General features: G+C 54.2%; 1 protein-coding gene across 2 annotated transcripts in view; it reads left to right on the forward strand.

The window, feature by feature from the left end:
• Positions 1-14,683, forward strand: part of PITPNM1 (phosphatidylinositol transfer protein membrane associated 1) — a 297,695-nt gene that overhangs the window by 157,849 nt on the left and 125,163 nt on the right. For both annotated transcript variants that reach the window (XM_086953244.1, XM_086953245.1), the window contains exon 7: positions 9,295-9,387. In XM_086953244.1, coding sequence (XP_086809370.1) covers positions 9,295-9,387 — 93 coding nt within the window. The remainder of the gene's footprint in view (positions 1-9,294; positions 9,388-14,683) is intronic.

Here is a 14,683-nt window from a genome sequence, read left to right on the forward strand (position 1 = left end):
CTTGCCACAGGAATGGTGTAGGAGAGCTGGCCACATGAATGGTGTAGGAGAGCTGGCCGCAGGAATGGTGCAGGAGAGCTTGCCACAGGAATGGTGTAGGAGAGCTGGCCACATGAATGGTGCAGGAGATCTTGCCACAGGAATGGTGTAGGAGAGCTGGCCACAGGAATGGTGTAGGAGCGCTGGCCACAGGAATGGTGTAGGAGAGATGGCCAGAGGAATGGTGTAGGAGAACTGGCTGTTGGAAGGGTGTAGGAGAGCTGGCCGCAGGAATGGTGTAGGAGCGCTGGCCACAGGAATGGTGTAGGAGAGCTGGCCGCAGGAATGGTGCAGGAGAGCTTGCCACAGGAATGGTGTAGGAGAGCTGGCCACATGAATGGTGCAGGAGAGCTTGCCACAGGAATGGTGTAGGAGAGATGGCCAGAGGAATGGTGTAGGAGAACTGGCTGTTGGAAGGGTGTAGGAGCGCTGGCCACAGGAATGGTGTAGGAGAACTGGCTGTTGGAAGGGTGTAGGAGAGCTGGCCGCAGGAATGGTGTAGGAGCGCTGGCCACAGGAATGGTGTAGGAGCACTGGCTACAGGAATGGTGCAGGAGAGGTTGCCACAGGAATGGCGTAGGAGAGCTGGCCGCAGGAATGGTGCAGGAGAGCTTGCCACAGGAATGGTGTAGGAGAGATGGCCAGAGGAATGGTGTAGGAGAACTGGCTGTTGGAAGGGTGTAGGAGCGCTGGCCACAGGAATGATGTAGGAGCACTGGCCGCAGGAATGGTGTAGGAGAGCTTGCCACAGGAATGGTGTAGGAGATCTGGCCACAGGAATGGTGCAGGAGAGCTTGCCACAGGAATGGTGTAGGAGAGATGGCCAGAGGAATGGTGTAGGAGAACTGGCTGTTGGAGGGGTGTAGGAGCGCTGGCCACAGGAATGGTGTAGGAGAACTGGCTGTTGGAAGGGTGTAGGAGCGCTGGCCACAGGAATGGGGCAGGAGAGCTTGCCACAGGAATGGTGTAGGAGCGCTGGCCACAGGAATGGTGCAGGAGAGCTTGCCACAGGAATGGTGTAGGAGAGCTGGCCACAGGAATGGTGCAGGAGAGCTGGCCACAGGAATGGTGCAGGAGAGCTGGCCGCAGGAATGGTGTAGGAGAGCTGGCCGCAGGAATGGTGTAGGAGCACTGGCCGCAGGAATGGTGTAGGAGCGCTGGCCGCACAAATGGTGCAGGAGAGCTGGCCACAGGAATGGTGTAGGAGCGCTGGCCACAGGAATGGTGCAGGAGAGCTTGCCACAGGAATGGTGTAGGAGAGATGGCCAGAGGAATGGTGTAGGAGAACTGGCTGTTGGAAGGGTGTAGGAGAGCTGGCCGCAGGAATGGTGTAGGAGCACTGGCTGCAGGAATGGTGTAGGAGCGCTGGCCGCACAAATGGTGCAGGAGAGCTGGCCACAGGAATGGTGTGGGAGAACTGGCTGTTGGAAGGGTGTAGGAGAGCTGGCCGCAGGAATGGTGTGGGAGAGCTGGCTGTAGGAATGGTGTAGGAGCACTGCCGCAGGAATGGTGTATGAACGCTGGCCACAGGAATGGTACAGGAGAGCTGCCCGCAGGAACGGTGTAGGAGAGCTGGCCACAGGAATGGTGTAGGAGCGCTGGCTACAGGAATGCTGGCTGCAGGAATAGTGACGGAGCTGGCTGCAGGAATGGTGTAGGAGAGATGGCTGCAGGAATAGTGTGGGAGAGCTGGCTGCAGGAATGGTATATGGGGAGCTGGCTGTAGGAATGGTGTAGGAGAGATGGCTGCAGGAATAGTGTGGGAGAGCTGGCTGCAGGAATGGTATAGGAGAACTGGCTGCAGGAATGGTGTAGGAGAACTGGCTGCAGGAATGGTGTTGGAGAGCTGCCCACAGGAATGGTGTATGAGAGCTGGCCGCAGGAATGGTGTTGGAGAGCTGGCTGTAGGAATAGTGTGGGAGAGCTGGCTGCAGGAATGGTATAGGAGAGCTTGCCGCAGGAATGGTATATGGGGAGCTGGCTGTAGGAATGGTGTAGGAGAGATGGCTGCAGGAATAGTGTAGGAGAGGTGGCTGCAGGAATGGTGTAGGAGCGCTGGCCGCATGGATGGTGTAGGAGAGCTGGCCGCAGGAATGGTGAAGGAGAGGTGGCCGCAGGAATGGTGAAGGAGAGGTGGCCGCAGGAATGGTGTAGGAGAGCTGACTGCATGTATGGTGTAGAAGTGCTGGCCGCATGGATGGTGTAGGAGCGCTGGCCGCATGGATGGTGTAGGAGCGCTGGCCGCATGGATGGTGTAGGAGCGCTGGCCGCATGGATGGTGTAGGAGCGCAGGCAGCAGTTATGGTGTAGGAGAGCTGGCCGCAGGAATGGTGTAGGAGAGCTGGCCGCAGAAATGGTGCATGAGAGCTGGCCGCAGGAATGGTGTATGAGAGCTGGTCGCAGGAATGGTGTAGGAGAGCTGACCGCAGGAATGGTGTAGGAGAGCTGGCCGCAGGAATGGTGTGGGTGAGCGGGCCGCAGGAATGGTGTAGGAGAGCTGGCCGCAGGAATGGTGTAGGAGAGCTGGTGTATGAGAGCTGGCCGCAGGAATGGTGTATGAGAGCTGGCCGCAGGAATGGTGTAGGAGAGCTGGCCGCAGGAATGGTGTAGGAGCGCTGGCCACAGGAATGGTGCAGGAGAGCTTGCCACAGGAATGGTGTAGGAGAGCTGGCCACAGGAATGGTGCAGGAGAGCTTGCCACAGGAATGGTGTAGGAGAGATGGCCAGAGGAATGGTGTAGGAGAACTGGCTGTTGGAAGGGTGTAGGAGAGCTGGCCGCAGGAATGGTGTAGGAGCACTGGCCGCAGGAATGGTGTAGGAGAGCTGGCTGCAGGAATGGGGAGGGAACGCTGGCTGCAGGAATAGTGTAGTGCGTCCACTTCACCTACAACAAGCCAAAACCCACTAACCACCTCCAACCAACTCTGCAAAGAAACTGGAACAAGATCACCACCGACCAGATCTCCTCATCGCTCCTTCTAAACACCCCAGCCCACTCTTCCAACCCAGACCAAGCCGCCGCCAACTTCACCCTATGGTTATCCAACACCGCCGACACCTTAGCACCACTGAAAAAACGTCAAAGCAAACCTGGCAACAAGAAGGCCTCATGGTTCAACGATGATCTTAAGAAGTCCAAGAAACTCTGCCGATCCCTTGAAAAGGCCTGGAAAAAAGACCCAACCACCAGTACCAAGGACGCCTTCAAAAACGCCACCCGCACTCACCACCAACTGATCCGAAAGGCCAAGAAAACAGCATTCAAGGATCGACTTGACAACAACGCCCACAACAGCAAGGAACTTTTCAACATCGTCAAGGAATTTTCCAACCCCTCGGCCAACTCCAACGACATCACCCCCTCTCAAGCCCTCTGCGACTCCCTAGCCTCATTCTTCCACAACAAAATTGCAGACATCCACAACAGCTTCGACAACCAACCCGGAGACCAACCCACCCAACCATTTGCTGAACACTCTCCCCCCGTGAACACCCTCAACGACTGGAACCCAATCTCTACTGAGGACACAATGCGCCTGATGAACTCCATCCACTCAGGCTCCCCCACTGACCCATGTCCTCATCACATCTTCAACAAAGCAGACTCCGTCATAGCACCGCACCTACGAGACGTCATCAACTGCTCCTTCAACTCCGCCACCTTCCCGGAAAGCTGGAAACACGCTGAACTCACCGCCCTTCTGAAAAAACCCACAGCGGACCCCACCGAACTCAAAAATTACCGACCCATCTCGCTCCTTCCATTCCCGGCCAAAGTCATCGAGAAAGCCGTCAACAACCAGCTCGCCGCTTTCCTCGAAGCCAACAAATCCCTCGACTCCTCACAATCTGGCTTCCGAGCAAAACACAGCACTGAGACCGCCCTCATCGCAGCAACAGACGACATTCGAACTCTATTGGACAATGGAGACACAGTCGCCCTCATCCTCCTCGACCTCTCGGCAGCATTCGACACAGTTTGTCACAGCACCCTGTTACAACGCCTCAATAACATCGGAATACAAGGAAAAGCACTTGAATGGATCACCTCATTCCTCACCGGAAGAACCCAGAGAGTCCGCCTCCCACCATTCAAGTCCGAGGCCACTGAAGTCATCTGTGGCGTACCTCAAGGATCCTCACTCAGCCCCACCCTCTTCAACGTTTACATGAGCCCACTCGCGGCCATCGCCCGCCAACACAACCTCAACATCATCTCTTACGCGGATGACGCTCAACTAATCCTTTCTCTCACCAATGACCCCAGCACCGCCAAAACTAACCTACACGAAGGAATGAAAGAAGTTGCCGAATGGATGAAACAAAGCCGTCTGAAACTGAACTCGGACAAAACAGAAGTCCTCATCTTAGGTACATCCCCCTCTGCATGGGACGACTCATGGTGGCTGGAAGCCCTTGGAAAAGCACCCATCCCGACAGACCACGCACGAAACCTGGGCGTCATCCTGGATTCTTCACTCTCAATGAACAGACAAGTCAGCGCCGTTTCCTCATCCTGCTTCAACATTCTTCGCATGCTCAGAAAAACATTTCGCTGGATCCCCACCGAAACAAGGAAAACAGTCATCCATGCTCTAGTCACGAGCCGTCTGGACTACGGAAACACCCTCTACGCAGGTACGTCCGCTAAACTCCAGAAGAAACTCCAACGAATCCAAAACGCCTCAGCCAGGATCATATTAGACATCCCGCGCAACGAACACATCTCTGGCCACCTGAAAGACCTCCACTGGCTACCCGTCAATAAGAGAATCACCTTCCGACTGCTAACCCACGCACACAAATCACTCTACGACATCGGACCAGAATGCCTCAACTCACGACTATCCTTCTACACCCCCTCCCGCCAACTTCGCTCTTCCAGCCAAGCCCTCGCCACTGTACCTCGCATCAACAAGACCACCATGGGAGGCAGATCATTCTCTTACCTGGCTCACTCCCCGCTTACCTTCGCCTCACCCAGAACCACCTAGCATTCAGAAAGCAACTTAAAACTTGGATATTTGACAAGTAATCCCCCTCCCATTTCTAAGCGCCTTGAGACCCTCTGGGTAGGTAGTGCGCTATATAAATTCTCTGACTTGACTAGAAGAGCTGGCTGCAGGAATGGTGTAGGAGAGCTGGCCTCAGGAATGGAGAAGGAGAGGTGGCCGCAGAAATGATGTAGGAGAGAAGTTCACAGGAATGGTGTAGGAGAGCTGGCCGCAGGAATGGTGAAGGGAAGCTGGCTGGAGGAAAGTGGTGGGAGCGCTAACTGCAGGAATGGTGTAGGAGAGCGGACCGCTGCTATGGTGTAGGCGCACTGACTGCAGGAATGGTGTAGGTGAGCTGGCTGCAGGAATGGTGTAGGAGCGCTGACCGCAGGGATGGTGTAGGAGAGCTGCCCGCAGGAATGGTGTAGGAGAGCTGCCTGCACGGATGGTGTAGGAGCAGGCCGCAGGAATGGTGTAGGAGCAGGCCGCAGGAATGGTGTAGGAGCGCTGACCGCAGGGATGGTGTAGGAGCGCTGACCGCAGGGATGGTGTAGGAGCGCTGACCGCAGGGATGGTGTAGGAGAGCTGGCTGCAGGAATGGTGTATGAGAGCTGCCCGCAGGAATGGTGTAAGAGCACTGGCTGCAGGAATGGTGTAAGAGCGCTGGCTGCAGGAATGGTGTAGGTGAGCTGCCCGCAGGAATGGTGTAGGAGAGCTGGCCGCAGGAATGGTGTAGGAGAGCTGGCCGCAGGAATGGTGTAGGAGAGCTGCCTGCAGGGATGGTGTAGGAGAGCTGCCTGTGGGGCTGGTGAGGGTCAGAGTGCTGGAATGGTGTTGGAGCGCTGACTCTTCAGATGGTGAAGAAGCACTGGCTGTGGGACGGTGTAGAAGCGCTGGATGCGGGGATGTTGTTGGAGTGGTACATGTGGCGATGATGTAGGAATATTAGCTGCGAGCAGTGGAGGATCGTTCCCAGCAAAGTTGGTGATTTGTGGATGTAGTTTAGTAGTGCTGGCTATGGATGTTGTAGAAGTGGTGGCTTCTAAGACTGGGTAGGAGTGTTGGCTGCGCTGAAAGGATGGTGAAGGATAGGTGATTACAGGGTTGGTGGAATGCTGCTGTGTGAGTGCAGGTTATGCCAATGGTCGACAAGCCTGGCTATGGTGAATGGTCTGGGAGCCCTGGATATGGTGAATGGTCTGGGAGCCCTGGATATGGTGAATGGTCTGGGAGCCCTGGCTATGGTGACTCGTCTGGGAGCTCTGGCTATGGTGAATTGTCTGGGAGCCCTGGCTATGGTGAATGGTCTGGGAGCCCTGGCTATGGTGAATGGTCTGGGAGCCCTGGCTATGGTGAATGGTCTGGGAGCCCTGGCTATGGTGAATGGTCTGGGAGCCCTGGCTATGGTGAATGGTCTGGGAGCCCTGGCTATGGTGAATGGTCTGGGAGCCCTGGCTATGGTGAATGGTCTGGGAGCCCTGGCTATGGTGCATGGTCTGGGAGCCCTGGCTATGGGGAATGGTCTGGGAGCCCTGGCTATGGTGAATGGTCTGATGGTCTGGGAGACCTGGCTATGGTGAATGGTCTGGGAGCCCTGGCTATGGTGAATGGTCTGGGAGCCCTGGCTATGGGGAATGGTCTGGGGGCCCTAGCTATGGTGAATGGTCTGGGAGCCCTAGCTATGTTGAATGGTTGGGAGCCCTAGCTATGGTGAATGGTCTGGGAGCCCTGGTTATGGTGAATGGTCTGGGAGCCCTGGTTATGGTGAATGGTCTGGGAGCCCTGGCTATGGGGAATGGTCTGGGAGCCCTGTCTATGAGGAATGGTCTGGGAGCCCTGGCTATGGTGAATGGTCGCGAAGCCCTGGCTATGCATGAACACATATATAGTATCAATAAAGGACTAGCTAAGTTGTGTTTTCGGGAGACTCAGTGCGTACGTATGACGGAAAACCAATTGGTTTGGTTGTTAAGCCCTCACCCACCAACCTAGTTGGTGGCATGCTTCATCATCGGGCCCACCACAGTGACACCGAATTCGACTCCAGATTACTGAGGAGCTGGTATACTCTCTGAGTGTGCTGTGTGGGGGATGTGAGATAGTGATTTAAAAGCTATGCAGTGGGTCCCAGTTCCCGAGGGTATATGGATAACTTTAATATCTGGGCCCCTGCTAGCAAATAAAAAGGCAGTCGGACGCAGTGGAGTGAGTTATGGGCTCCCACGTCCTATGTGGTCTACATGTTTCAGCCAGGCCTTTTATTTACATCTGGCTTTCCTCAGGACCAATGAGTATGTGTGGGTGAAAAAAATAATAAATTATATTAAGTGGTAAGTGTTGTTAATAAAGGTGTAGCACACGCTAAGGTGCTTTACGTGTATGGAGGGGGATTCCCTCCGCTTTACTGTACACATAACATAAAGACACAAACAGACGTACAAGGTAGAGTCAATGAGAAAGGTATCCTTATAAGACAACATGATGCCGGCTACTAAGGTGTGTGAACGACCTATACCGGCAGGTAGAATGTGGCCATTTGAGTTGTATGGCAGTTGTGACTCTATAGCGATTAAAACATAAGCAAAGTGACTGAACATTTTCTCACCCACAATCACACTCCAAATGATTTCACATGGACCGTGATCGAACAATTCGAAAATTGCAATGAGAAAACTCTCCTCACAAAAGAACAACGGTGGATATACCGCCTCTCCACTCACATAAGTGGGCTTAACGATTCCATTCCATGGAATTCGCTGACCACCTAATCAGCAAGTACACACTGACCCTTTTGTTTGAATCCCTAGACCCGTTTGGACTCGTGGTCTGTTCCCAGTCTGTAGTTCTTTCTAGTCCCTTTGTTTTTAATTCTAATTTTAATCCTCAAATTTCTAACAATATACGGCAACCACATTGAGCCATCATTATTCCAGCGCTGCCACCGCGCATGCGCCTTCTCAGCACATAATGCGCATGCGCTGACCTTCACTAGTTCTCCCCGCATACCCTGAACCTGCACTGATCGCGCACACATGCGCAGTACATTAAATGATCAGGCGCTTTCTGCGCGACCGCGCCCACTCCTCCCCGCCCCTCCACAGGTGCTGCGAATCTGAAGGGCTATAAATACCCGACCGAGATAAACACACAGTTACTCGGGACACCGCAGCAGGACTACAGGTTCAAGGAGCACGCAGACCGGCAATTCCGTGAGTATATAGACTGACTCACCGCTACTACCTAGGTAAGCAGCAGAATCTTTCTCCCTACAGGGTCGGCTCTAATCTCTTGCCTCTCACAATACCTAGGGTCCTCTCCCCCTGCCAGGTGACCCAGGAGGCTTTAACAGCAAATAGCAAGTGTGAGGAAAATGGATATTCACTTACCTGTATCTCACCCTATGCTTACCTCGCTGTTTAGCCCACCCCCCACACCCCGTTTTATTCGCTATAGAGTCACAACTGCCATACAACTCAAATGGCCACGTTCTACCTGCCGGTATAGGTCGTTCACACACCTTAGTAGCCGGCATCATGTTGTGTTATAAGAATACCTTTCTCATTGACTCTACCTTGTACGTCTGTTTGTGTCTTTATGTTATGTGTACAGTAAAGCGGAGGGAATCCCCCTCCATACACGTAAAGCACCTTAGCGTGTGCGACACCTTTATTAACAACACTTACCACTTAATATAGTTTATTTTTTTCACCCACACATACTCATTGGTCCTGAGGAAAGCTAGATGTAAATAAAAGGCCTGGCTGAAACATGTAGACCACATAGGACGTGGGAGCCCATAACTCACTCCACTGCGTCCGACTGCCTTTTTATTTGCTAGCAGGGGCCCAGATATTAAAGTTATCCATATACCCTCAGGAACTGGGACCCACTGCATAGCTTTTAAATCACTATCTCACATCCCACACAGCACACTCAGAGAGTATACCAGCTCCTCAGTAATCTGGAGTCGAAGCACACCCGGGACACATTCGGTGTCACTGTGGTGGGCCCGATGATGAAGCATGCCACCAACTAGGTTGGTGGGTGAGGGCTTAACAACCAAACCAATTGGTTTTCCGTCATACGTACGCACTGAGTCTCCCGAAAACACAACTTAGCTAGTCCTTTATTGATACTATATATAAACCAGGGGATCTGGACTGGCTTATCTAGTCCTCTCTCTCCATTTTGATTTGCTTATGCATGAACACAGTCATATAGTGAGGCCCCTACTAACCCTAACTGTCTCCCTCTACACCAGGCGTCTCACCCCAGAGTTTGTCTGAATGGAGGATGCAGAACATCGCCCGGGACTCTGAGAACAGCTCCGATGAGGAGTTCTTCGATGCTCACGGTACGTGCCCCATAAATGACGTCTTCCGCCTGGGTCGTCTTGTGTGCCAGAGGCTGCTGTCCTGGCACAAATCTCTCTGTGATTGAGCTCTGGGCCCCTGGCACTGGTGTATGTGCCAGTCTTGGACTGAGGGCCCATCTGCTAAAATTACGCTATCTGTGTCTCTTGTCTGTGAGTGAGGGCTAGACTGATACTGTCCTCGCTTTCTCTGACTGAAGGCTTGTGTCCGCAGCATCTGTGTCTCTTGTTTGTGACTGCGGGCTGGTGCCCTGACCGTGCTGTGTCTCTGTTTTTGTCTGAGGGCTGGTGCCCTGACCATGCTGTATCCGTGTCTCTTATCTGTGACTGCGGGCTGGTGCCCTGACCATGCTGTATCCATGTCTTATTCTGTGACTGGGGGCTGGTGCCCTGACCGTGCTGTATCCATGTCTTATTCTGTGACTGCGGGCTGGTGCCCTGACCATGCTGTATCCATGTCTCATTCTGTGACTGCGGGCTGGTGCCCTGACCGTGCTGTATCCATGTCTCTTATCTGTGACTGCGGGCTGGTGCCCTGACTATGCTGTATCCATGTCTCATTCTGTGACTAAGGGCTGGTGCCCTGACCGTGCTGTATCCATGTCTTATTCTGTGACTGTGGGATGGTGCCCTGACCTTGTTGTATCCGTGCCTCGTTCTGTAACTGAGGGCTGGAGCCCTGGCCGTGCTGTATCTGTGTCTCATGTTTGTGATTGAGGGCTGGTGCCCTGACCTTGCTGTATCCGTGCCTCATTCTGTGACTGAGGGCTGGTGCCCTGGCCGTGCTGTATCTGTGTCGCTTGTTTGTGACTGTGGGATGGTGCCCTGACCTTGCTGTATCTGTGCCTCATTCTGTGACTTCGGGATGGTGCCCTGACCGTGCTGCATTTGTGTCTCATTATGTGACTGAGGGCTTGGTGCCCTGACCGTGCTGTATCCGTGCCTCATTCTGTGACTTCGGGCTGGTGCCCTGACAGTGCTGTATCCGTGCCTCATTCTGTGACTTCGGGCTGGTGCCCTGACCGTGCTGCATTTGTGTCTCATTATGTGACTGAGGGCTGGTGCCCTGACAGTGCTGTATCTGTGTCTCTTGTTTGTGACTGTGGTCTGGTGCCCTGACCTTGCCTCATTCTGTGACTGAGGGCTGGTGCCCTGACCTTGCTGTATCCTGTCTCATTCTGTGACTGCGGGCTGGTGCCCTGACCGTGCTGCATTTGTGTCTTATTATGTGATTGAGGGCTGGTGCCCAGACTGTGCTGTATCCATGTCTTATTCTGTGACTGAGGGCTGGTGCCCTGACCGTGCTGTATCCATGTCTCATTTTGTGACTGCGGGCTGGTGCCCTGACCGTGCTGTATCCATGTCTTATTCTGTGACTGAGGGCTGATGCCCTGACCGTTCTGTATCCGTGCCTCATTCTGTGAGTGAGGGCTGGTGCCCTGACGGTGCTGTATCCATGTCTCATTTTGTGACTGCGGGCTGGTGCCCTGACCGTGCTGTATCCAGGTCTTATTCTGTGACTTCGGGCTGGTGCCCAGACTGTGCTGTATCCTTGCCTCATTCTGTGACTGAGGGCTGGTGCCCTGACCGTGCTGTATCCATGTCTTATTCTGTGACTGGGGGCTGGTGCCCAGACTGTGCTGTATCTGTGTCTCGCTTGTGACTGAGGGCTGGTGCCCTGACCGTGCTGTATCCGTGCCTCATTCTGTGACTGAGGGCTGGTGCCCTGACAGTGCTGTATCCGTGCCTCATTCTGTGACTTCAGGCTGGTGCACTGTCCGTGCTGCATTTGTGTCTCATTATGTGACTGAGGGCTGGTGCCCAGACTGTGCTGTATCTGTGTCTTATTCTGTGACTGAAGGCTGTTGCCCTGACCGTGCTGTATCCATGTCTTATTCGGTGACTGAGGGCTGATGCCCTGACCGTTCTGTACCCGTGCCTCATTGTGTGAGTGAGGGCTGGTGCCCTGACCGTGCTGTATCCATGTCTCCGTCTGTGACTGCGGGCTGGTGCCCTGACTGTGCTGTATTCGTGTCTCTTGTTTGTGACTGAGGGCTGGTGCCCTGACCGTGCTGTATCCGTGTCTCTTGTTTGCGACGGAGGGCTGGTGCCCTGACTGGGCTGCATTTGTGTCTCATTATGTGAGGGCTGGTGCCCTGACAGTTCTGTGTCTGTGCCTCATTCCGTGACTTCGGGCTGGTGCCCTTACCATGCTTCATTTGTGTCTCATTATGTGACTGAGGGCTGGTGCCCTGACTGTGCTGTATTCGGGTCTCTTGTTTGTGACTGAGGGATGGTGCCCTGACCGTGCTGTATCCGTGTCTCTTGTTTGCGACGGAGGGCTGGTGCCCTGACCGGGCTGCATTTGTGTCTCATTATGTGAGGGCTGGTGCCCTGACTGGGCTGCATTTGTGTCTCATTATGTGAGGGCTGGTGCCCTGACAGTTCTGTGTCTGTGCCTCATTCCGTGACTTCGGGCTGGTGCCCTTACCATGCTTCATTTGTGTCTCATTATGTGACTGAGGGCTGGTGCCCTGACTGTGCTGTATTCGGGTCTCTTGTTTGTGACTGAGGGATGGTGCCCTGACCGTGCTGTATCCGTGTCTCTTGTTTGCGACGGAGGGCTGGTGCCCTGACCGGGCTGCATTTGTGTCTCATTATGTGAGGGCTGGTGCCCTGACAGTGCTGTGTCTGTGCCTCATTCCGTGACTTCGGGCTGGTGCCCTTACCATGCTTCATTTGTGTCTCATTATGTGACTGAGGGCTGGTGCCCTGACTGTGCTGTATTCGGGTCTCTTGTTTGTGACTGAGGGATGGTGCCCTGACCGTGCTGTATCCGTGTCTCTTGTTTGTGACGGAGGGCTGGTGCCCTGACCGGGCTGCATTTGTGTCTCATTATGTGAGGGCTGGTGCCCTGACCGGGCTGTATCCGTGTCTCATTATGTGACTGAGGGCTGGTGCCCTGACCGTGCTGTATCCATGTCTTATTCTGTGACTGGGGGCTGGTGCCCAGACTGTGCTGTATCCGTGTCTCATTATGTGACTGAGGGCTGGTGCCCAGACTGTGCTGTATCCGTGCCTCATTCTGTGTCTGAGGGCTGGTGCCCTGACCGTGCTGTATCCGTGCCTCATTCTGTGACTGCGGGCTGGTGCCCTGACCGTGCTGCATTTGTGTCTCATTATGTGACTGAGGGCTGGTGCCCAGACTGTGCTGTATCTGTGTCTCGTTTGTGACTGAGGGCTGGTGCCCTGACCGTGCTGTATCGATGTCTTATTCTGTGATTGAGGGCTGGCGCCCTGACCTTGCTGTATCCTTGCCTCATTCTGTGACTTCAGGCTGGTGTCCTCACCATAGTGCATTTGTGTCTCATTATGTGACTGAGGGCTGGTGCCCTGACTGTGCTGTATTCGTGTCTCTTGTTTGTGACTGAGGGCTGATGCCCTGGCCGTGCTGTATCCATGTCTCGCTTGTGACTGAGGGCTGGTGCCCTGACCTTGTTGTATCCGTGCCTCATTCTTTGACTTCGAGCTAGTGCCCTGACCGTGCTGTATCCCTGTCTCTTGTTTGTGACGGAGGGCTGGTGCCCTGACCGGGCTGCATTTGTGTCTCATTATGTGAGGGCTGGTGCCCTGACAGTGCTGTGTCTGTGCCTCATTCCGTGACTTCAGGCTGGTGCCCTGACCATGCTGTATCCATGACTTATTCGGTGACTGAGGGCTGATGCCCTGACCGTTCTGTATCCGTGCCTCATTCTGTGATTGAGGGCTGGTGCCCTGACTGTGCTGTATTTGTGTCTCTTGTTTGTGACTGAGGGCTGGTGCCCAGACCTTGTTGTATCCATGTCTCATTCTGTGACTGCGGGCTGGTGCCCTGACCGTGCTGTATCCATGTCTTATTCTGTGACTGAGGGCTGGTGCCCTCACCATGCTGCATTTGGGTCTCATTATGTGACTGAGGGCTGGTGCCCTGACTGTGCTGTATTTGTGTCTCTTGTTTGTGACTGAGGGCTGGTGCCCTGACGTGCTGTATCCATGTCTCTTGTTTGTGACTGAGGGCTGGTGCCCTGACGTGCTGTATCCATGTCTCTTGTTTGTGACGGAGGGCTGGTGCCCTGACCGGGCTGCATTTGTGTCTCATTGTGCGAGGGCTGGTGCCCTGACAGTGCTGTGTCTGTGCCTCATTCCGTGACTTCGGGCAGGTGCCCTCACCATGCTGCATTTGGGTCTCATTATGTGACTGAGGGCTGGTGCCCAGACTGTGCTGTATTCGGGTCTCTTGTTTGTGACTGAGGGATGGTGCCCTGACCGTGCTGTATCCGTGTCTCTTGTTTGTGACGGAGGGCTGGTGCCCTGACCGAGCTGCATTTGTGTCTCATTATGTGAGGGCTGGTGCCCTGACAGTGCTGTATCTGTGCCTCATTCTGTGACTTCGGCCTGGTGTCCTGACCGTGCTGTATCAATGTCTTATTCTGTGACTGGGGCCTGGTGCCCAGACTGTACTGTATCCTTGTCTCTTGTTTGTGACTGAGGGCTGGTGCTCAGACTGTGCTGTATCTGTGTCTCGCTTGTGACTGAGGGCTTGGTGCCCTGACCGTGCTGTATCCGTGCCTCATTTTGTGACTGAGGGCTGGTGCCCTGACCGTTCTGTATCTGTATCTGTTTCTCATTCTATGACTGAGGGCTGGTGCCCTGGCCGTGCTGTATCTGTGTCTCGCTTGTGACTGAGGGCTTGGTGCCCTGACCGTGCTGTATCCGTGCCTCATTTTGTGACTGAGGGCTGGTGCCGTGACCGTTCTGTATCTGTATCTGTTTCTCATTCTATGACTGAGGGCTGGTGCCCTGGCCGTGCTGTATCCGTGTCTCTTGTTTGTGTCTGAGGGCTGGTGCCCTGACCGTGCTGTATCCGTGCCTCATTCTGTGACTGAGGGCTGGTGCCCTGACCGTGCTGCATTTGGGTCTCATTATGTGACTGAGGGCTGGTGCCCTGGCCGTGCTGTATCTGTGTCTCTTGTTTATGACTTTAGGCTGGTGCCCTGACATTGCTGTATCCGTGCCTCATTCTGTGATTGATGGCTTGGTGCCCTGGCCGTGCTGTCTCCATCTCTCATTCTGAGACTAAGTGCTTTGCTCCTGGCAGTGATTTGTTGCTGACAGCTGCCACAGTGCTCTCCCCTGTTTTGTTCTGATATCACTCAGCCTCACTCTTGTCTCTGAGCTCACTCTTTGCTCCCCTCTTTTCTCTTTTCTCTCTGCTCCCAACCCTCCTGTCACTCACACA

The sequence above is a fragment of the Lissotriton vulgaris genome, chromosome 1_2 (assembly GCF_964263255.1).
Source record: "Lissotriton vulgaris chromosome 1_2, aLisVul1.2, whole genome shotgun sequence".
NCBI classification, from domain to species: Eukaryota; Metazoa; Chordata; class Amphibia; order Caudata; family Salamandridae; genus Lissotriton; species Lissotriton vulgaris.